The 23,002-nt window shown below is 35.7% G+C and overlaps 1 protein-coding gene across 4 annotated transcripts in view; it reads left to right on the top strand.

Moving 5' to 3' along the window:
- Positions 1–23,002, top strand: part of LOC144964570 (uncharacterized) — a 247,857-nt gene that overhangs the window by 148,672 nt on the left and 76,183 nt on the right. For all 4 annotated transcript variants that reach the window (XM_078898999.1, XM_078898998.1, XM_078899001.1 and 1 more), the window contains exons 103-121: positions 348–462; positions 4,836–5,208; positions 5,587–5,822; positions 6,603–6,820; positions 7,514–7,603; positions 8,333–8,719; positions 9,073–9,149; positions 9,558–9,831; positions 11,013–11,224; positions 12,041–12,213; positions 13,231–13,346; positions 14,014–14,175; positions 14,794–14,932; positions 16,578–16,789; positions 17,118–17,333; positions 19,089–19,203; positions 20,680–20,862; positions 21,693–21,886; positions 22,642–22,915. In XM_078898999.1, the coding sequence (XP_078755125.1) occupies positions 348–462; positions 4,836–5,208; positions 5,587–5,822; positions 6,603–6,820; positions 7,514–7,603; positions 8,333–8,719; positions 9,073–9,149; positions 9,558–9,831; positions 11,013–11,224; positions 12,041–12,213; positions 13,231–13,346; positions 14,014–14,175; positions 14,794–14,932; positions 16,578–16,789; positions 17,118–17,333; positions 19,089–19,203; positions 20,680–20,862; positions 21,693–21,886; positions 22,642–22,915 (3,766 nt within the window). The remainder of the gene's footprint in view (positions 1–347; positions 463–4,835; positions 5,209–5,586; positions 5,823–6,602; positions 6,821–7,513; positions 7,604–8,332; positions 8,720–9,072; positions 9,150–9,557; positions 9,832–11,012; positions 11,225–12,040; positions 12,214–13,230; positions 13,347–14,013; positions 14,176–14,793; positions 14,933–16,577; positions 16,790–17,117; positions 17,334–19,088; positions 19,204–20,679; positions 20,863–21,692; positions 21,887–22,641; positions 22,916–23,002) is intronic.

Here is a 23,002-nt window from a genome sequence, read left to right as displayed (position 1 = left end):
ATGCCTTATGTGACCACCTCTCCCAAGCTGGTCATTTTTCAGCGTAAATTTGATGCTGCAAGTTGAATTTAATATATAAATTGTATAATTTTAATCAAATAAAATAGTTTCATGGGAGATAGTAAACACACCATCTTAAATTTGAAACAGGGGATTCGAAAAAAAAGAGAGAAAAGTACAACAACTTGCTTTCGTTATTCTGAACACTGCTCCTTTAAATTAAATTCTCATCATATGCTCATTCCACAAAACACCAGATTGATTTGATGGGGTATATATGTTTTTTTAACGACAAGCTCACAATATATCTATTTCCATTTATCATAACACAACCTTTCTTCTGGCAGACCAACATATGTGTCATCAATGACAAGTGTTACCTGGACAGTGATGTGTTCCCTGATGATGCAAGACGCTATTGCAAATCTAGTAACTCCACAGACTCTTGGAATATCATACACGGTAAATTATGAACATGTCATGTTATTGGTTTTGTTGTTTTTCTTGTCGCTGTTGTTAATGTTGCTTAGTGCCGCGCTGAAGACCGGTCTGGACCGCGGTCCGACGGTCTTTTAGCTGTGAACCGAAGACCGGTCCCAGAGGGGAAGACCGGCGCCGGTCCTCACTTCTTATCACCTTTCAACTAGTGCGGGGCGGTCCTTGCAAGGACCACGGTCCTACGGTCTCGCGCCATAGCCTACTACTTCCCCAGCGATTCGTTGCTTCGGTTGCCTATCTTCCACCAATCACCACCCATCCCACTTAATTAATCGCACCCACCCCCCTTTACCATACACTAAACGACACAGATGACCATACAGGCAGACGACCACCAACCTCCACTCCGCAAACCGCCCTTTCGTGTGTGAGATGGGGGAACAGGAGGCGCACGCCTTGGACGATTCCATTATACGGGGTAAATTTCAAAATTTACTACACCATAATGATCGCAATGACAATGATCTATGGTGAAGGCATGACCCCTCTTCTCTAATGGGTTATTGTTTGAAATGTATGTGACTACAAAAGATGTGTGTGTTTGTGTGTGTGTGTGTGTGTGTGTGTGTGTCGAACCTAGCAAGTAGCAAATCCGATTTTTTGTTTTCTTTTGTCCATCTCTTGTCACCACTCCTTTCTATCGCATTTAAAATAATACAATAATATTAAAATTTCGTTTGGTGTTATTACTAATCAAATAATATGAGTTTCATTAGTTTCTTCCTTCCAAAAAACCCAGTTATAACGTCTGAATTTTAAAAAAGTCCAATAGAATATTTGGGGACCCCGATAGCTCAGTTGATAGAGCACTCTCTTTATACGCAAAGGGCCAGAGATCGATCCCGGGTGCAGTCGATTTTTTTCTGAATCCCTGTCTACTCAGCAATGAATGGGTAGCTGAGTTTGTTAGATCTGGCGAAAAGTCACCATCGACCCCTCTTATCACCTCATCCACCCCCTCTTATTATAACTTCACGTCTCTCTCTTACTCTTCAATGCTCGCTGCCCTCTAATGTGTGTGTGTGTGTGGGGGGGGGGGGGGGTAGGAGTTGTGTGTGTGTATCAACGCCACCGACAACTCGATCAACGCCTTGGGCGATGCCATTATCTCCGTTAATGGGGATAAATTTCAAATTTTATTAAATTATCGAAGTAACAATGAAGTACGGTGAGCAAATAAAGAAGGCATCACCCCTCTTCTCTAATTAGGTTACAATTTGAAATGAGTGTGACTACTCCGTGTGTTTTACTCCTGTAGGCCACGGTTTTCATTGTGTAGCGGTCTTTAACGGTTCAAGAATGAACGATCCCACACTCTCAAAGGTCAAACCGGTTCGAATTTCCAACAGTCTCTCAGGAATGTTCAATGTCGAAAAGGACCGGTCCTAGGACCGGTCCTTGCGGTCTTCATTTCCCAAGGACCGTAGGACCGTGGTCCTTAAGCTTGCCAAGGACCGCCCCGCACTAATGTTGCTGATAGTGATGGTGATGATTATGATGATGGTGATGATGATTATGATGATAATGATGATGATGATATATGATGCTGCTGCTGCTGCTGATGATGATGATGGTGATGAAAATTTTTATATTGTTGGTATTGTCAATAATACGTTTGGAGATGTGATGTTGGTGTTGATGGTGTTATTTACAAAAAATATGATGGTGGTGATGATGATGATGATGATGATGATGATGATGATGATGTTAATGATGATGATGATAATGATGAGGGCGATGATTATGTTAATACAACAACAAGAACAACAACTACTACTACTACTACTACTACTACTACTACTACTACTACTACTACTACTACTACTACTACTACTACTACTACTACTACTACTAATAATAATAATAATAATAATAATAATAATAATAATAATAATAATAATAATAATAAAATAATAAAATGTATATTAATAAATATAATAATAATGATGATGATGATGATGATGATGATGACGATGATAGTGATAATGATATTAATGATTACCACAACAACAACCTTATTAGTAATGATAATGTACATAAGAATGGAGCTAAGATAATTGAGCCAGAGAACAAAGAATAATTGAAGGATATTAAAAATGTCAAAGGAAATTTCCAAGTCTTTTAGTTGTTTTTTTTTTTTCACACGAGGCATACTTAATTCCGGAGTGAAGTGAGCATACAATCCCAGTTGAGGAAAAATCACAAGAATTTTCTTTGATCGTAATTAGATTCATTTATGAATAACTATCTTCTTTCAAATACGATAATACGAGTACAAACGATCTAATGAAGACCTGGGCTGAAAAATGTGTTATTGTTTTGAGACAAATCTCTATTTTATTTTTTACTTTAAAATGTTCATGACACAATTTGGCAATACCATTTAATCCTTTACATTCCTTATGGAACATAAGGCATCAACAGTTCATCTCCACCGTATTCTGTTCTTTGTCTTCTTCTTCATCTCTCCCCAGGATATTCCTGCTAACTTCACTTCTTCCTTATAAGACATTCTCCATGTTTTCTTTAGCCTCCCAACCATCCTTTTTCTCTGAGGGTTCCAGTCCTCAGATTATCTCGTAATGTCTATTGTTGGTTTTCTGATAGTGTGACCAATTAATTTCGATTTTCTTGTTGAGATTTGTTTGCTAATTTCCTCTTGTCCAACTTTTAACCACAGGTCTTTATTACTAATTTTCTGGTATCGATTATCTTTCGAAGACATCTGTTTACAAAGTGTATTGTTCACTCTCCATGTTTTTGATCCATACAGAAGGACTGCTTTTACGTTAGTGATGTATAGTGTAAATTTGTTTTAGATAGATTTGATGATTTCCATATAGGTCTGAGGGCAAAAATTGCATGTCTTCCTATTCTAGCTTCTATGTCTTCAACTGTTCCTCCAGATTTTGAAACAATGCTGTCCAAATATGTAAATGTGTCTACGTCCTTCAGATTGTTTCCATCTACTGAGATGGGTGTTGTGTTGTAGTTCAGTAATCTCATCACCTCTGTTTTTGTGTGTGTTTATTCTTAAGCCAGTCTGTGCTGCTTCCTTGACAAGTCCGTATTTTTATTGTAAAAGTTGATGGGATTGTGACAATAAACATTGGCTAGCTAAGCCAAGGTCTTATAGATATTGAGTCAGATTTCATGTTATTCTCTCTATCTCCCACAGCACTGCATATTATCCAGTCAATTACTGTTAGAGATAGTAGTAGGCATCCTTCTGTCTCAAGAAACGATGATTTGCGCCTTGTATGACTTTGGTCTCATCAGTCTTGTTGAGAGCAGCGACGGGTATGACTCAGCAGTTGCTGCACACGTAGTTTGACAGTGTTTTTGGTATTTTGGTTCTGCTGCCTCTCATTCCTCCATGCTCTTCTCTCCTCAAACTTCTTTTTTCTCCTCCCCTCACCTCTCTTCACTCCCTCCCTCACCGCATATCTCCAGCCACTGTGGTCGTCAGCAAGCGATTCCCATGTGTTTGCCTGTCAGTTTCATGTCTCATTTGCAGACATCATAGAAACGCAGAGCTGGACGGCCGGTTAGTCAACGTCTAGAATCAAGTTCACCGTACATGATGTCTTTAGGTATGCGCGCATCGTCCACCCTGTGTACGTGACCAAGCTATCGCGAACGTCGCTGGGAGAGCACGAGATGCATACTGAGGGAGTTCGCTCTTTCTAGCACTGCAGTGTTAGAGAATCTGTCCTGTCATATGATGCCGATACTGTTAGAAACATTATTGGCAAAAGAAGCCATATCTGCCCGACTCCAGTTTTGACCTCAACGTTTTCCATTATTGATTACTTTGCAGCTTGCTCGGTCATATTAATAGTTAAAACGATTTATATAATAGTTTCTGGCATGCGTAATGATGTAGTATTTTCCATATAACCTACCTATCGATACTGTCGAATGCAATTTGGCAATAAGTATTCGCTAATTGTGATCAATATCAATATCTATGCCATAATCTCTATTAAATCAATAGTATTTTCATATATCCAATTTGATATTTTAAACATATGGAGTGTTGTGGAATGCCAAAAGCGACAGAAATAAAACCTCAATACAATCGCCTCAAAACGGTACTATGTCAGTATTTTTTAGTTGTAAAGAATTAGATTTATCCCCCAAAATTAAAGAGTTGGGTTAGGTAATTATGCTTTAATGAGGGGAATTAATGTTAGTGTTCTAAGGAGTAAAAAACTTGACTTTTAAAAATTTGAAAGCATCTTACTTTGAACTTACATTTTGACGTCTGGTTTAGACCGAAAAAATGTCAGATATAGGTATTGTGTCATTTATTTACCTATTCTTTTATTTTCCAGAACTGATGGTTTACAAAAAAACATACCCGATGGACAGCAAGTCTGGAGTCCTTCCTCAGTTTAATGGTCAAGCAAAATTGGTCCAGGGCTACGGAGGAGAAAAATCTGTGGAGCTACATACTGTTAACGACACTGTCGTCTTTTCCAAGACTGACGTCAATCTGATTGGTTTTGGATCAGGATCTCTCGGATTCACTATCAAATTCCACGTACGCATGACGTCTATTTGTCCCGGAGGACATATTCTATACAACTTTGCTAACAGGGAAAGTTCTGGATTGGCTCTATATGAGTGCGATGGATGGATGTGGGTAGCTGTACGCTACTTGGACAGAGAATGGGTGCTGAAGACCGGCAAACCTGCTATGAATAGGTAAAAACTTCTTTTCTTTTTAAATTGGGCCAATTGTCCCATTGTCTTTTACAGGGTGTTTTTTAAATAGTCCCAACTTCTAGTACTTTTGTCATAGAACCGGAGTTTATCCTGGTCCATCCATCCAATCTAATAACTAAACTACTCAATCACCACAGGCAGGGCAAGAAAGTCAGAATCAAATCTCGACTTCACCCAAGGTCAATCTCGGTCCCTTCGTGTGCTAAGCGAGTGCTCTACCAACTGAGCTATTGAGACCCCGATGAGAGTTATATGTTCTGATGAATCAAAATTATATTTTCACATTTCTGCTTTATCAGCATGAATTTAAAAAAAATAGTACGTAATCTAAATTTTAGATTTATGAATTTTTGACAGGTACATCCAAGTAGAAATAAGCTGGTCAGCATCACTGGGTCTCCAGGCATCCTGGAATGGCCAGAAATACCAGACTGTGGACTACACGTCTCTCGATTTCCAGACGACCGCCGTTGCGAATTTGACAATTGGAGGCAGTCCGATGGATGACACTTGTTTCTTCAAAATGATCTTTGGAGGTCTGCAAATATTCTCGGGCCCAAGACCTGTCCTTGACATCCTTGGAATAATCACAGGTTTGTAGATTGTTATTAATATGAAAGAGAGAGAGAGAGAGAGAGAGAGAGAGAGAGAGAGAGAGAGAGAGAGAGAGAGAGAGAGAGACAGAGAGTGAGAGAGAGAGAGAGTGTGTGTTGTTTATGTGAATATGTTTGTTGTGTGTTTGTATGTGTGTGTGTGTCTGTTGTCTGTGGGTGCGTGTGTGTTTCTATTTGGATTTGTACATGTTTGTGTATGTGTATTTTACTGAAAATTGATCACATTATTTTGTGCATATTTCTTTGCATTCAGTATTAAGTGTGAAAACTGAACTGGGGAAACCAAAACCATGACTTTAAGGTTGACAAAATTATGACAAAATAAGAATCAAAGAATTAGTTCAAGTTTAGAATGTAATGCTTTGACAGCCTATATTTTATGTCTAGACATGATTTAACTATAATATCGTTTTTTCTTTGTAATAAATATCCCTTGTTTATTCAGAGAGGTGCATTTGTGACAAATTATTTTAAAACGGTATTATGTCGGGATTAACCAGATGCCAAAATGTAATTTTGATTTTTAATGACTAGAAATGTGAGATTTTAGTTTTTGCTCCTTTAAAAAAACTTTATCCATTGTCAACAATAAAGCTCATAGTCTTAACTAAATCTGTTTAAAAAATATACATTCAATATTTTGCATTTGAACCAACCCAGCACGATGATGTTTTGTGGCTATGGGCCACATGTGATATTGAAATACTCGTATAGATCGATTTATACAAAAATTGTGATTTTTCCCCTTCCAAAAAACAGACATGCCAACGCTGCCGTCTCCACCTAAAATCCGTGTGGAATACCACAATGCCACAGACTTTGTGTGCTACTTCAATAGCCTGAATCGCGGAGACGTGTCATATGGAGTTATTTGGAGCGTAGATGGACGAGTTGTTCGTGAAGCCAGTGTTGGTGGGAAAGAGGATTCGGACATTTTGGACGAGGATACATTTGGCAATGGAACATTTGGATCAGTTGTAAGATAATATGACATTTGCAGAGATAAATAAAAATATCATGATAAAAACTAAAACAACTGTTTCAGCAATGAGTACCGCAACTACGATTTCTACCACTGTTCTAGCACTACTTCTAGTCGTTCTTTACATCCTCTCTCTCTTCTTCAGCTATAACTGTTATCATCACCGCCCATGCTACTACTACTACTACTACTACTACTACTGCTCCTACTACTACTACTACTACTACTACTACTACTACTACTACTACTACTACTACTACTACTACTACTACTACTACTACTACTACAACTACTACTAAACGATTTTCCATTTTTTGGATGAATAAAGTATATATTATTATTATAATCATTACGACTACTACTACTACTACTACTACTACTACTACTACTACTACTACTACTACTACTACTACTACTACTACTACTACTACTACTACTACTACTATTTCTATTATTACTAATACAACTACTTCCGCCATTATCAGTAACTCTGCCACTATCTGTCATCACCAAAACAACCAATTCTACCACTCAATGATCCTGATACTTACTTTCAAGCATATCTCTGTACTTTTCATATTTTTCGCTTGTAAGGAGTTCTCATATTATTGTCCAATGTATAAAAAAACCCAACTTAGATGTTAGTTTATGACACTTTACTCACGGCATTTCTTATTATTTTTATTAGATCTCATGCTCAGTTACACCATGTTTTGTGTACAACTGCAAGGATCTCAGTGGGCCGACAATCTCTACCACTTTTGAAATATCCGTTAAGGTATGTATTGGTTTTTCTTCTTTATTACATCTATATCGTGTGACCGATTCATGAAAATACATTGGGAAATACATTGAAATGAATTATGAGATAAATACATGGCACACAGTTTGATATACTTAATAATCAATTAGCTAATATCAAGAAAATAATAAGGGACATAGAAAGTGTGTGTGTGTGCGTGTGTGTGTGTGTGTGTGTGTGAGAGAGAGAGATAGAGAGAGATATGAGTATATAGATAGATAGATAGATAGATAGAAAGAGAGAGAGAGAGAGAGAGAGAGAGAGAGAAAAGATAAAAGATAGCATTGGTGAGAGAGAGAGAGAGAGAGAGAGAGAGAGAGAGAGAGAGAGAGAGAGAATTAGAGAGAGAAAAATAAAAGATAGCATTGGTGTGAGAGAGAGAGAGAGAGAGAGAGAGAGAGAGAGAGAGAGAGAGAGAGAATAAAAGATAGCATTGGTGAGAGAGAGAGAGAGAGAGAGAATGAGAGAGAGAAAAATAAAAGATAGCATTGGTGTGTGTGAGAGAGAGAGAGAGAGAGAGAAGAGAGAGAGAGAGAGAGAGAGAGAGAGTTTTCATTGGCGTATTCCCCATACCACCCATACATTTTCTCGACTTTTAATTTGCTCTAAACGATGAAATGAGACTTAGTGAATAGTAATAGTCACCCCCTCAAAATGTCTATCGTTCGTCTCTGATATCTACCGATTCTTTTATTTTTCTAACAGGTTGAAACAACCGTATTAACTCTTATTGAAGGAGCAGCTCCATCTCACGTGACCGTCAAGTCAAACGTCCCAATGTATCTATTATGTGCACTTGATGCAAGGGTTTCACACGAAGCTAGCTTAGATGTGTCCTTGACCGTGGGTGACTTTGATGGAGAACAATTATGTCCCAATGGCAATGACTTGAGGCAAGTTGTGGTTAGAGGTGATGGCATAAGTGATTGCAAACGTTCCATCAATACAAGTGATTGGATGACAGGAGTCATGGTTCCTGTGATGGCCACTGTGGATAGCATTCGAGATGGAGATGTCACTGGTAGGCTCAACGTATCCGTATCCCTGCAATGTGCATCTGTTGCCTCTTTCCTGATTAGTCAACAACTAAAGGTAAACTAGTTTTGCTATGTGAATTGTCCATTCATTATACTATTTGTTTTGTTTATTTTCGACTATAGCTATGGTCTTAGTATATCGGAAGAGGTAGTCATTTTGTTTAAAGAATAATCATTGTCGTACATGGTTTTATTGCTTTATAAAACATCAATGAGGAGTAACAATCAACATGTCCTTATCACCGCACTTCATAACGGTCCAACAAATTGACAAAACAAGCTAGCAAACGTTATCGTTCATTGATGGTTTTAACTTAATATTCGTCCGATGAATATTGATGAAAAATACCATTAACTTCAAACATTGTCTCTTTTTTCATTCATTTGATATTTCTTGGTCTATTTCAGGTTACTGTCCTTGATAGAGACCAAGGAAGACAATGCCATTCAGTCAACGATCCTCACATGCAAACATTTGACGGCGTGTAAGTATTGGTTACATCTTGCATATTTTACTTGGTTGATCTGTATTTGTTCTCTAAAATTTCTAATATAATATAAAGACATTTTTGTTATAAAAATTCATTTTTTTAGGTATTTCTTTAAATTCTTAAATATTTATAAAGTCTGAGATGTGATTTTTAGGAATAAACGTTTTTAATCCTTTGTCTTTGTGAGAAAGTAAAAGTGTTGTCAATGACGTTGAAAATAGCATGTGTATAAATTGGTACATTTAAATCTATTTTTTATTGTTAAAGATGAATTCATTCTTCATCGGAACAATCTAAGCATTTAATCAATAGTGGGATAAGCTAAATCTTAGTAGTTCTTATTGGTAGAATGTTCCAGTGCTGAAATGTTTTGAAATGCATAGTTTACCATTTTTATTACAGAAAATACGACAATTACAAGGAGGGAGAATTTGTGTTGTATCGTCACACAACTCTGCCATACACAGTACATGCATTCTATCGCAAATGTAATAGAAACGTAGCATCCTGCAACTGTGCTGTTGCCGTGAAGGTGGAAGATGATGTGGTCCTCATTGATCGCTGTGGAGCAAGAACAGACTCTCCCAATTCCCCTGTCACTGTTAAACTGTTAAAGAACGGTGATGTCAATCCCAGTCTCAGAATCCAAGAGTTCAATCAAGGAAGTGAATATCATGTAAGAAATTTAATAATGAGTAGAATGTCTATCAAATAGATTCAAAGCGTTTCATGAACTTGTCCATTTATTTTTGTTAACACTATTGTTCAAGAAGTAAGACTTCGAATGGTAACTATTCAGAAGAAATATCCACACCGGGACTACAGTAATCACTTGATACAAAGGGCCAAAATGCCAATTGAACAATATGAACCTTTTGTTATAAAGTAAAATAAAGTGTTAAACAAATGATATTCTTCTTTAGCTTCCTTTAATGTCTATAGGTATCATTTTGAAATAATGCTTTCCAAATGTGAACAAACGTATCTGATAATTTAAAGATATAAAATATACAATATTTATAATACCAATTAGAAAATAACAACCCCTGCACTACTAATTTAAAAGAATAAATAAAGTATTTTGAAGAACGTGAGAAAAAGAATATGTGCTGTTGAGAATATTTGCCAGTCCTTTAGAGTATTATCAAAACCATGTCAATAATATGCTTTTAAATTGTCAGGTTTATAATGCGTCAATAGTATATTGAAAAAAAAATTTAATAAAAACCCCAATAAAATTGACAGTTTTTACTTATGATTTTACTAATTGCGTCTAAATGATTTTGTTAAGGGTGAATGATTAGATTTCTTGATTTGGGCATCTTCAGGGAAAATAATGTAGAATTAATGTAGAGATTTATCGAATGTGACATGTTTCTACCATTTGCTATATCTTGCAAAACCATGATGGATTATCTGGCTTGAATATGAGATGGTCAAGTACAACATTCACAACCTAATGAAGATTATTAAAACGAAGCTCTTCTCGCCTGTCGGCTATAATGGTTTTGTACAGTTTGCTGCTGCATCTTTTTGGCTGGCAGGTGAAGAGTTTATAAACCAAAATAAACATCTGCATTGTGATGTAAATGATCTTTTAAAAATTAATTAACAAAGATGAATATAACATCCTCAAAAAAGAACAAAATACCAAACACAGAACGTTTCGGGCTCAAAACCCTTCTTCACCAACAACAACAAAAAACAATGTTAGCTGTTATATTCCTTTTGTTTATTCGTTTTTACTATCCACAGCTTCTAGCGGCTTAGTATCACTTTGACTTATGTGATCTATCGAAGTCCACTACATTTGTTTATACTTAGCATTAAACCACTCTATTTATTTCTTTGTAATAGGTTGTGCTTCCCACTGGAACGACTGTCATTGTACATGCTGGAAACAGAAACTTCCTCAACTTGTTCATCACGGCATCTTCCGCGGACTTCGGGCACACCGAGGGTCTCTGTGGCTCTTTTGATGATGACAAATCAAACGAATTTACATCCAGGGACGGGATTGACCTCACAGTTCGTGGTCGTCAACAAACGGCCTTTTCAGAATATTGGAGGTATAAAAAATTATTCGATTAAATGATTAAATGCAATAAAAAAAAATCCAGAGTTAAAAAATTTAAATAAGAATCATTTCAATCTATGACAAATAACATCGAAAAACAATTCATTGCAGTGAAAAATTTTAACTCAATCGATAGAAATTGAGAAATTTGATTTTTGAAGGTTCTAAAATAATGTTTGCTAGTAAAGGTAGAAGTTATAAAAAAATATGAAACTATAACGTAATGTGGAAAAAAATTAACCGGGGAAATTTGCTTTCCTTTTTTAAAAATGAGCTTCTGATACGCTTCCTAAATATTTCCACCCTTATGCATATTCGCAATTTTAAAGATTTAAGTGTAAAGTTTTGCTTGTTGAGTTTATTGTTATTTGCTCACAATTCAAAACTAAATAGAGAAACATGCTGCGTGACTTGTTCTATGGCGGATTTGATTGATTTTCATATTGCCGGAAGCCAATAAACTGTGATACCATCAACTGACAAATGTAATACGTTTCCAAACGAATAGACATGAATAGTAAATGTAATTGTGCATATCTGTTAATAGACCGCTATAAATGATTTCAAAATGTTGTTTTATTTTATTGAGATTGTTGAAAACAGCAATTCAAAAATACAGCACAAAAGAATACAAAACGAAAAAAAGTTATAAATTTATTATTGTCAATTTTTCATTTTCAAGAAACTTTTACACAGTTCTATTTATTGTTTATTAACAGTATATATCTTATGAACAGGCAATTGACAACATTTTCTCGTTGCTTACATAGGTATACACTATACTATGACCAAATGATCTTTTTATCAGAGTGAAGAAAGAGGATGGTCTGTACATTGGGTATTGTCCTGAAGAAACAGTTGAGGTCCAAGTAGATAAATACTGTACTTGCTCCTTTGGCGAAACCGACGTGTGTAGCGATGAGGAGTACATTGTTGACTGTAAGCAGGACTCGAGTATACCTGGTGGAAACAGGAAAATATGTAAGTGTTACTGGAATGCCTGATTTTCACTTCCGAAACATTGAAGATGATAATGACTTAAAGAAAAATGGTGTGCGGGATTGTATGTGTATGCTAGTGTGTGTGTGTGTGTGTGTGTGTGTGTGTGTGTGTGTGTGTGTGTGTGTGTAATTAGGAAAATAATTTTTTAAATCCCCTCATCAATCACCAATGAGAATGTTTTTTCTTTTGGGCCCATTCCAATTGTCCTACGTTATACAATGCGACAGGGGAAACCGAACTCGATACCAACTGGGTATAGAGCAAGGACCATAACTGTGCATCGCTGCCCCACCCCTATTCTTAACAAGATTGGTTTTGGGGTTGGAATCCATTTCATACGAGAGGAGATTAATAACTTTGGAATTCCCAAGCTTAAAGTGTAGAGGGCGTAAGGGACTTAATTCAGTTTAAGAATATTGTTAATGATTGTATAACCTGGACCAACAGTATTTTTTACATTTATTTTTTGTTACTTTTACGAGAGTTGATAAATTGACAATTTATATTTCAAGTTGCAATACCAAACTGAAACAAAATCTTTTGTTCATCGTATCGTTAATACATGTATTTGGATTTGCATTCATTTTAAGACAAAAAGGTCTATTTATTGATGCTGTGCATTAAGGTAAAATACACACACAGCCAGCCAGATATGATATACCAACACACAAAATTATGTGTAACCTTGTAACCTTATTTATAGAGTGATTGATATAGTTTAGTGAGAACTTATCAGTAAAATGGCTGTCTAAAATCAATAAAAAAGATCTGAGTGGCGGCAACTTCGTTCCTTTTATTGATCACTTTAAGAAATCGATCGACAAACGGTTTAAATCATTAAGATTTGAATCTTATTGATGGCTATGTTTCTGATAATTCGAAACAATTTTGATATATCATAATTGATTCAATATTGAGTTATGAATTAATGATATTAAGTTATATTATCGTAGTAAGCCTTTAAGATATTCTCGTAATTTTCTCCTGTTATTTCAGATGAGGACATTACACAAGAAGTATTAGACGTAGCTGATGAACCTGAGCACTGCTTTGATGACGAAATTATCATAGATTACTTCGAATATGACGAAAATTATACTTTTGTAGCCAAGGTAATTGGCCATTTACCTTTTTCACTCTCTATTTTCTATCTTTTCACTCATCTTCGCTCCTTCTCTTCATCTTATAGTTACCTTTGAAACATATTCACTACCATTACCACTACCACAGACACTGTCATTAATACTATAATGTCGCCACCACCACCACCACCACCACCACCACCACCACCACCACCAACAACAACAACACCATCATCATCCTCATCATCATCATCATCATCATCATCATCATTATTATTAAAATTATTGTTGTTCTTCTTCTTCTTCTTCTTCTTCTTCTTCTTCTTCTTCTTCTTCTTCTTCTTCTTCTTCTTCTTCTTCTTCTTCTTCTTCTTCTTCTTATTATTATTATTATTATTATTATTATTATCATCATCATTATTATTATCATTATTATCAGTATCATCATCATCATCATCGTCGTCGTCGTCACAAAAATTATTAGATATTATTAGAGGTATAATATTCCTATAAACACTGTTTTGGAGTTCATACCACTTTTTAAACAACATCAGCAAGATCACCATCATCTTAAACAGCGACATCATCGTAGTTGTCATGAACGCCATCACCACTTATATCATTCTCACTGTCATCACCAACACAACCAGAATTACTAACTCCAAGGAAATAATCGGACACGCTATATTTTCCACAGGATTCATTATGGCCCACTGAGTCAGGAATCACTCTAGAACAAGCCAACGAGTTTTGTCTGGCGGGCATCCGTGCCTCAACCTTGGCAGGAGCAGGATGCAACTCTACAGACCTGAACGTAGATATTGATCTGGCTCTCGAGAATTGTGTTGAGGATATCAAGGTTAGCATTGCCATAATTTGTGTTTTTATATTTGTTGTGGTGACTCCACGGTGGGCCAAATGACAGACATAGTATACACTCTCAATCTGACTTTATGTCGGGATAAAACAGTTGTTTAAAAATGAATTCAAATTAAAAATTATTTGAAATATGGGATGCTAGTTTTTCGACCTTGATAAAACTAATAATTTCCTTCATGGAAACAAATGAAATGAGACAAACGCCAAACTACCTTTATGCAACTTAACTCATTTTAGCATTGTATATATGTCGATTTCAGACTGTCAAACACTTATTTCATCATTAAATCCAAACACCAATGTTTTACATTAAAGTCTTTATAAATTGTAAATTTTCATACTCATATTGTGTTTAGCTTGGAAATAAAATAAATGGGTGTGCTCGATGTGTAGGAATGTAGGGATGTGCAGAATATGCATGCCTAAATAAGAATTCTTCAGCAATTGCAAGGCTTTCATAACCATGGAAAATCTGTCATTAGTTCCTAAAAAATATATGGGTATTTAGATTTAATTTTAAGGTACACTACTAAAACTTCATAGCTTAACTACCAATATTTAAATTTATGAAGTATATGACATGTGTGCACACTTTCAGATGACGGATGACAAGGGGTGGATTGAAACCATGTTGGCAAACATCCGTGTGCAATGCTTCACCCAGATCATCATACAAGTCGTGGTCAAAGAAATTCTGTTCTGTCCTAATGACTGCAGTGGAAATGGGCGGTGTCTAAGTAATTCTTACCCATTTTCTTTCTCTACATATCTATCTCTTTCACTCTTTCCCTCTCTCTTTCTCTCCTCTCTCTCTCTCTCTCTCTCTCTCTCTCTCTCTCTCTCCCTCTCTCTCTCTCTCTTTCTCACTCATTATCTTTTTCTCTCTCTCTTTCTCTAACTCTCTCTCTCTTTCTCTCCTCTCTCTCTCTCTCTCTGTCTCTCTCCCTCTCTCTCTCTCTCTCTATCTCTCTTTCTCTACCTACATACCTATCTATCTATCTATCTATCTCTCTCTCTCTCTCTCTCTCTCTCTCTCTCTCTCTCTCTCTCTCTCTATATATATATATATATATATATATATATATATATATATATATATATATATATAATATGTATGTATGTGTGTGTGTGTGTGTGTGTGTGTGTGTGCGCGCGCGTGTGTGAGAGAGTATTCGCACCATCGGCACTCCTTAAGGGGATAGCTTCAGCCCAATCTTGCTATTTCAGTATATGTAAAATGCACTATCTAAGAGATGTAAGAAAGCGCCTACCTACAAACCACATTTGAAAATTAACTTCTGTCAGAAATTGTTTACGAGGATGGCATCGACTTCATCAGCTTCAAACAAATTTTCATGGAATGGACAAACATAATGCTTTGTTCAAAATGGGAAATAGCCTGCACGAGACAAAACAATGGGATCACTAATTGGATAAAAGGAGGATATTCAGAGAAGAAAACGACACTTCATAATTGCCGTAATCAATCTACAACAATATAGATAAGATAAGTCAACATCAAAATAGCAACACAGATCAAGCTCTACATATCGATTGTCAAATATGTCCTTATTTATAACTGAGGAACTTGGATTCTAATACAAAACGAAGAAGAAAAACTTATTCCATAAAAAGCAGATGAGAATTATGCTTAACACTCACAATCTTACACAAATTACAAACAAGTCACTTTATAAAAATTGCAACGAAACTCTGCCTTCAACCCAAACATTATTAGAAACACGATGGAGACTATTCAGACACAGACGAGACAACACTATTCCAGCAAACAAAGATACGAAAGCATACTTCACACAATCAGGTCAAAACAAATATCGAGGCTGACCAGCACCAAACATTCACATAATAATAAGCAGAGATTTGAACCGCCTCCAGAACTATCAAGAATTATGGTCGGAAAAAGATCTTGCAGAATTAAAGTCCCTTGAAGAAGATAGAGACCAAATGGAGGGAATTCGTCAATAGAAATAGAATAGATGCAGTGGAGCCCCAGTTGATTGATAAGGAGGTGGACGGCAAGAACGTAAGCATGTATAAAATATCATGTATATACACACTTACACATACACACACACACACACACACACACACACACAGAGAGAGAGAGAGAGAGAGAGAGAGAGAGAGAGAGAGAGAGAGAGAGAGAGAGAGAGAGAAATACGCCTTGTTTTTCTCTACATGTGTCTCTGCGTACATGTGTGTTTATGTGTGTGTCGTTTATGTATGTTCGTGTGTGCTTGTGTTTGCTAATGAAAAGCAGACTCGCTTTTGGGTTCAATATGGCATTATGCCTATGATAGACCGCTCAAGTTTGAAGATTTCCTATGATTACTTATTTTTCAACAAATTTATTTCTTCTAGAATACAATTGCTTCTGCAACGAAGGCTATGCTGGCTATGATTGTTCCGTCAACTTGAGTGTACCTCCAGTACTTTTCTATATCGAGGAGGGCTCATTCTGTGATGTCCGTCAAGACAGGAAGGGCTGTAAGAGAACTACTGTGATTGGTACCCCATTCGCTCGAAGCTTTAGCAGTGCAAGAAGGTTGACGTGTGTCCTCAGGAAACTAATCGTAAGTTACTTAAAATGTAGCTGAAGAATAATACTTGAAATAAGTAATAGATGATTAATGAAAACAATAATACTAATGATAACAATTTCTAAAATCTACACATAATAAGATATTGTGACTTGGGCAAAGGAGGAGAAGGCTGTGGAGACGGTTTATGGTAAGCTTGGAGAAAAAGAGAAAGGTGGTAGATTGAGATATTCTTTTTGCAAAAAAGAACAAGAAGAAGGAGAAAAAGAATGAGGAAGGAGTAGGAGAATATCCGGTTTTGGGGAAATGAGAAGAGTGAAAGATGATAGATTTAGAAATGATTTTTTTTTCTTTTTAACAGATCACTGAGACTGAGATTAAAGTTGATGAAAACTCCAAAGTGGTTTTTGATGCTACATTCCGCAACCTTCAAAAGGTCCGCTGTGACCTGAATGAGACCGGGAGTTGGCAGGTCACCATCAGCAATAACAACGGGGACGCTGAGAGTAACCCACTCTCTTTCATCTCCTACGATTCCAACTGTCTGATCTGTACTACAATTGGATGCCGTTTGAGGGTATGTTTAAAATCCAAAAGCTTTTTTGCCCTCTTTTATCTTGACAAGACGGAATATAACTGCCTTTTTTCATCGTCTTATTATTCTACATAAATTAGTACAAGCCAAAGTGATAATAAGCTGCTAGAAGCTGTGGACTGAAAAAAGTAATAAATAAAAATTAATATGACAGCTTCGAAAATAACAAAAAAAACAAAAACAAAAACAACCAAACATCTGAAAATATGAGCCAAAAGCATTCAATGTTAAGGGCTTTATTCTTTTTTTAGAGATTTTTTTACTTTTGTTTAATGCATTTTACAGTGCACAGCTTAATATTTGACATTACGTCCCGAAATTCATTCTATTTAATTTGAGTTTAATAGTCTTTGTCTTTTTCTTTATGAAGGATTATTTGTGTTATTGCACATTTTCACTCATTGCTATTTTACTATATTATTGTTATAAATAGGCCTTTATCTACTTTTGTATGTTTAAAACAAATATTGAATATCTCTATAATAGGCTTAGTTTGACAGGACAAGATGAAATCAGAGAAATGCTGAACGGTTAAATTAAATTATTTTTTTATATTTCATTAACAAAGGCTCAAGACAGCGGGAAATTTAGATAAAAACAAGGGATAAATCGGTATTAAAAAAGAAACTTATATAAAGGGTAGGAAATTATTTTGAAATTTTTTTTTAGTTTAAGGCCAAGTTTGTTGACAATTATTTTCTTTTCCCTTTTCACATTATATAATTATCAAGTCTTTTAAAATTGATGTTATGGAGTAACACTGGTTTTGTCGATGCGTATTGCATAAGCATTTAAGGGTTACAAGGAAGTCTTGGAAGAAATCTATCTCTGTGTGAGTTTTTCGATCACACACTAAATTTTGTTCCACTTTGATCTATGTTTTTTTCTTTGTTTTGAGTCAATACTCTGTGTCTTATTACCACTTTAACTTTCGTTATTCAAATTAATCATGTCAAATTATTATGCAGAGCGAATGGGAGATCGTAAGATTATTACATAATCATTCTTATCCACTATAATGAACAGAAATATGATGAGTTAATTCGTGATTTCATTCGTCACAGATTATTGGGTATAGGTAATGATCAAGGTAATCTGTATATAATAATAATATAATATAATGAATTTATATAGCGCCTAGTTCCAATTTAGAATTGCTCACTCTGGCGCTTTACATCAACACATCATGTATCATACTCAAATATAGAACGGGCATGTTAAAAACCACATAAATTCGATGATAACATAATATATTATAATAAAATACATACTAAGAGTCCAAATTATATGCCGTACAGAAAAGCTCAGTTTTTAACCGTTTTCTAAAGATAAGTGGATTTTCACTATTTTTAGTTTCAATACTGATGGAGTTCCACAGTTGGGGGGCATGGTGGTCAAAGGATTTCTCATGAAAAACTAACGATTTTGGGGGTTCCCTTAGGATATTTAAATTAGCAGATCTTAAATTTTGACTGGGTTCATAAAGGTGGATAAGTTCCTTAAGGTAAACAAGAGCAGAATTGTTTAAGCAATTAAAAACATGGGTGAGTATTTTTTATTCAATTCTAAATTTTACAGGTAGCCAGTGTAGGTCCTCCAAAATCGGGGTGATATGCTGATATATAGACTTATCCTATAATTATAAATTGATCCAATTCAAGAAGTTGATTACAATTAATAAACACCGAAAAATTATCTGATATTTCTTATATTTATTCATGATTATTTCCTCACCAGGCTGACGTTTGCAGGATTGATAACATTTGTTACGAGAGTGGAGCAATCAACCCCTCCAACAGCAGCCTGGTGTGTAACAGTAATGTCTCTTCATCTGTATGGACGTCTGTGGATGGTAATCAAATATTTATGATTCCCTAACATGCTTATCATGCATCAAAACAACCATTCTTCTTCTTCTTCTTCTTCTTCTTCTTCTTCTTCTTCTTCTTCTTCTTCTTCTTCTTCTTCTTCTTCTTCTTATTCTTCTTCTTCTTCTTCTTCTTCTTCTTCTTCTTCTTCTTCTTCTTCTTTCTTCTTCTTCTTCTTCTTCTTCTTCTTCTTCTTCTTCTTCTTCTTCTTCTTCTTCTTCTTCTTCTTCTTCTTCTTCCTTCTTCTTCTTCTTCTTCTTCTTCTTCTTCTTCTTCTCTTCTTCTTCTTCTTCTTCTTCTTCTTCTTCTTCTTCTTCTTCTTCTTCTTCTTCTTCTTCTTCTCTTCTTCTTCTTCTTCTTCTTCTTCTTCTTCTTCTTCTTCTTCTTCTTCTTCTTCTTCTTCTTCTTCTTCTTCTTCTTCTTCTTCTTCTCTTCTTCTTCTTCTTCTTCTTCTTCTTCTTCTTCTTCTTCTTCTTCTCTTCTTCTTCTTCTTCTTCTTCTTCTTCTTCTTCTTCTTCTTCTTCTTCTTCTTCTTCTTCTTCTTCTTCTTCTTCTTCTTCTTCTTCTTCTTCTTCTTCTTCTTCTTCTTCTTCTTCTTCTTCTTCTTTCTTCTTCTTCTTCTTCTTCTTCTTCTTCTTCTTCTTCTTCTTCTTTCTTCTTCTTCTTCTTCTTCTTCTTCTTCTTCTTCTTCTTCTTCTTCTTCTTCTTCTTCTTCTTCTTCTTCTTCTTCTTCTTCTTCTTCTTCTTCTTCTTCTTCTTCTTCTTCTTCTTCTTCTTTCTTCTTCTTCTTCTTCTTCTTCTTCTTCTTCTTCTTCTTCTTCTTCTTCTTCTTCTTCTTCTTCTTCTTCTTCTTCTTCTTCTTCTTCTTCTTCTTCTTCTTCTTCTTCTTCTTCTTCTTCTTCTTCTTTCTTCTTCTTCTTCTTCTTCTTCTCTTCTTCTTCTTCTTCTTCTTCTTCTTCTTCTTCTTCTTCTTCTTCTTCTTCTTCTTCTTCTTCTTCTTCTTCTTCTTCTTCTTCTTCTTCTTCTTCTTCTTCTTCTTCTTCTTTAAATACTGTATTGCAAAATCCACATAAGTGTGATAAATAACATAAGGGGAAAATTAACTTAGCACTTAAAACTAATCATCTGCATATTCTTACAGCTTCTTTTGATGTCAATACACATAATGCACTTCATAATGAAACATACATAATCTTCTTAGAATAATATATAAGCAAAGTTTTCATGTTTCACATTACCGGGAATTCAAAAGGGATTTCACAGAAAGGGCAATGCATGCAAATTGCCCAATGCGGGAACGAGAAATACTTATTTTAGCTTGTTGTCAACCTTCTGAGTTCTGAAATTGTTTATTAACATCATAGTTTCACAAAAGTGACAGTTAAACCGAACAATGTTATTTAAAAGAAATTATTGCTATTCATAATTAATTCTGGTACAAATTCCTTCCCGTCATACAGTGACATCGGTGGTTGCTGAAACCAAACGTGTTGTATTCATAAGCATCTCAGGACAGGTGGTGGTGACCCCGACTCTAACCCTGACGGCATATGGGAACCCTCAATTGGTTGCTGGGCCGGCAGGAGGATATGCCGTTTATTTTGATGGCATCGATGATTATTTGGTATTAACGGATGGTTTCGGTAAGCAGGACTTGCTTGTTTTAATATCAAATGAAAGTGTAGGGACTTGGGTAAGCGTTAAATGTTCATATAGAAATTCAAATTTTATTAATAGCTCTTCCTCACTCTCCCCTTCCTCCTCATTTTCACCCTATTTTCATAGTATTCAATCAATACAATTAAAATGAGATGTCTTGGGATGACCTGTCTGTCTTCTATTAATTGATTTATTTTGTTCTTAAATGGCTAATACAAAGGTACCAAGTGACAATAGCAATTGCGTGATATCGTTTGGATAGGACGCTAGTCTATCGCAAAGGACTTTCCGCCAGGTGTAACAGATCCAGCTACCTAGTCACTGCTGGGTGGACGAGAAGAATCTCGACTACACCCGATATTGATCTTGGTTCCTTTGCGTGTGTAGCGAGTGCTCTACCAACTGAGCGATCGTGATCCCCGAGCTCTTGTAGCAAGTTGTCCCACAATTTACCTGTAGAACTGAGTAAAGCAGCTTATTGTCAAAAACTGAAGGAATATTTTTAAATGTTAACTTCTAATTGCCAAATTTGCATTTCATCTTATTTTGTAAATTGCCATCGTCCCTTATTTTCCCACACAATAAATTGACATATCTAGAAGTGTTGTGAGTTCACAACAATAATTAACATAATATATAATATGAGTTTATGATGATGATGCACTTATACAAACTTTATGAATCGCAAATTAAAGATTCAATCAGAACATTTATTAGTCTTTAGATTAAGTTTCATCACATTGTACGAACTGTTTGTTCCCAAAAGTGAAGCAACATTGAATGAATGTTCTAAATCTATTTTTTTTAAAAACAGATACCTGTTTAGGCGATATATCTCATTGTAGATATGGTCTTACTGTCAAGTTTGTGGTCTCTTTGTATGACTTAAAGAATGACAGATATATCATTGCCTGTGGTGCGGACTCGAAGGATAGCAGTGGTATATCTATCAGATGGAAATCTAACAAACTTGTGGCTCGTGTCCGAACAGCTAACAAAGAGTGGATGGTAAGTATCATATTGCATGATGTTGGGATTGAAATTGATAATTCAAATTTTTTAGATAATTTTAGGGAGAAAAAAAGGTAGAGTGAGGTACGGTTTTTGAGGTTATTTTTAATTTTATATGTTATGTTTTTCCAACTGACACTTTCTTCCCCACTGAATATAGGAATTAATTGAGCAAATATTATGGGGGTTGTTCAAAAACCAAATAGGAACTGTTACAAGACATCTTGCATCTTCGACTAAAGCTAATGGTATTTAGACAAAAAACTCAATACAAAGGATAAAAACTCTTTACTACATCGTACATTTGAATTGCGCACTGAGGTACATATTATTTTCAGGGTATCTTACTTACTTACTTACTTATCCGAACCAGCGACCACCTGAGCTCTAGCCTTTCGGTCTTGTGCCATGACGTATAAGTTAGACGTCTTTTGTGGTTGTTCCAGGTGACTATATAGTGTGTTACTTATGCTTAGATTTGGTGGGAGGAATGTGCATCTCAGGTCTTCATGAGGTTGACATTCAAGCAAGTGGTGTGTTACTGTTTCATTGGGGTGTTGATATATGGGGCAGGAAGGGGATGTGTCTTTTGTAATTTTGCTTAAATGGTTGTTGAGCGGTATGTGTTGTGTTCTTAGTTGAAAGATGATGCTTTGCTGGTGTCTTCTGAGTTCAGGGTATCTAAATGTTTATTGCCTAAAAGTTATATAGATTTGATGAGTTTTAACATGAAATTATTTTTGTGTGCTTAGGTGAAGGCTGACTACAAGTCCAAATACTTGACAAAAGTTTTTGTGGTGGTCGAGGTGTCTTGGAGCATAGACCATGGTTTGGATATTCTACTTGACGGAAAACTCATTGAGAGCAAGTCCAAATTCAAGATGATGAAGAATCCAGGAAAACCAGTCGGAAAATGTTACTTTGCCAAGAGCATCGTGAAAGACAGATTTACACACATGGCTTTAGCAGATGTTTACTTTGTCTTTGCTTATAGGAGGGTTATTGATGATTTGAATATTGACTTTGGTAAGTTTACTCAATTATACAGTATTATTTTTATGGTTTCATGGCAATTGCCTGTGTCGTAGCCTTGGAACATTTGTAACAAGTATT

The sequence above is a fragment of the Berghia stephanieae genome, chromosome 2, assembly GCF_034508935.2.
Source record: "Berghia stephanieae isolate SIO BIC M18660-M18661 chromosome 2, UCSD_Bste_1.3, whole genome shotgun sequence".
Lineage (NCBI taxonomy): Eukaryota > Metazoa > Mollusca > Gastropoda > Nudibranchia > Aeolidiidae > Berghia > Berghia stephanieae.
The sequence above is the reverse complement of the archived record's forward strand: the minus strand, read 5'-3'. Positions and strand labels throughout refer to the sequence as shown.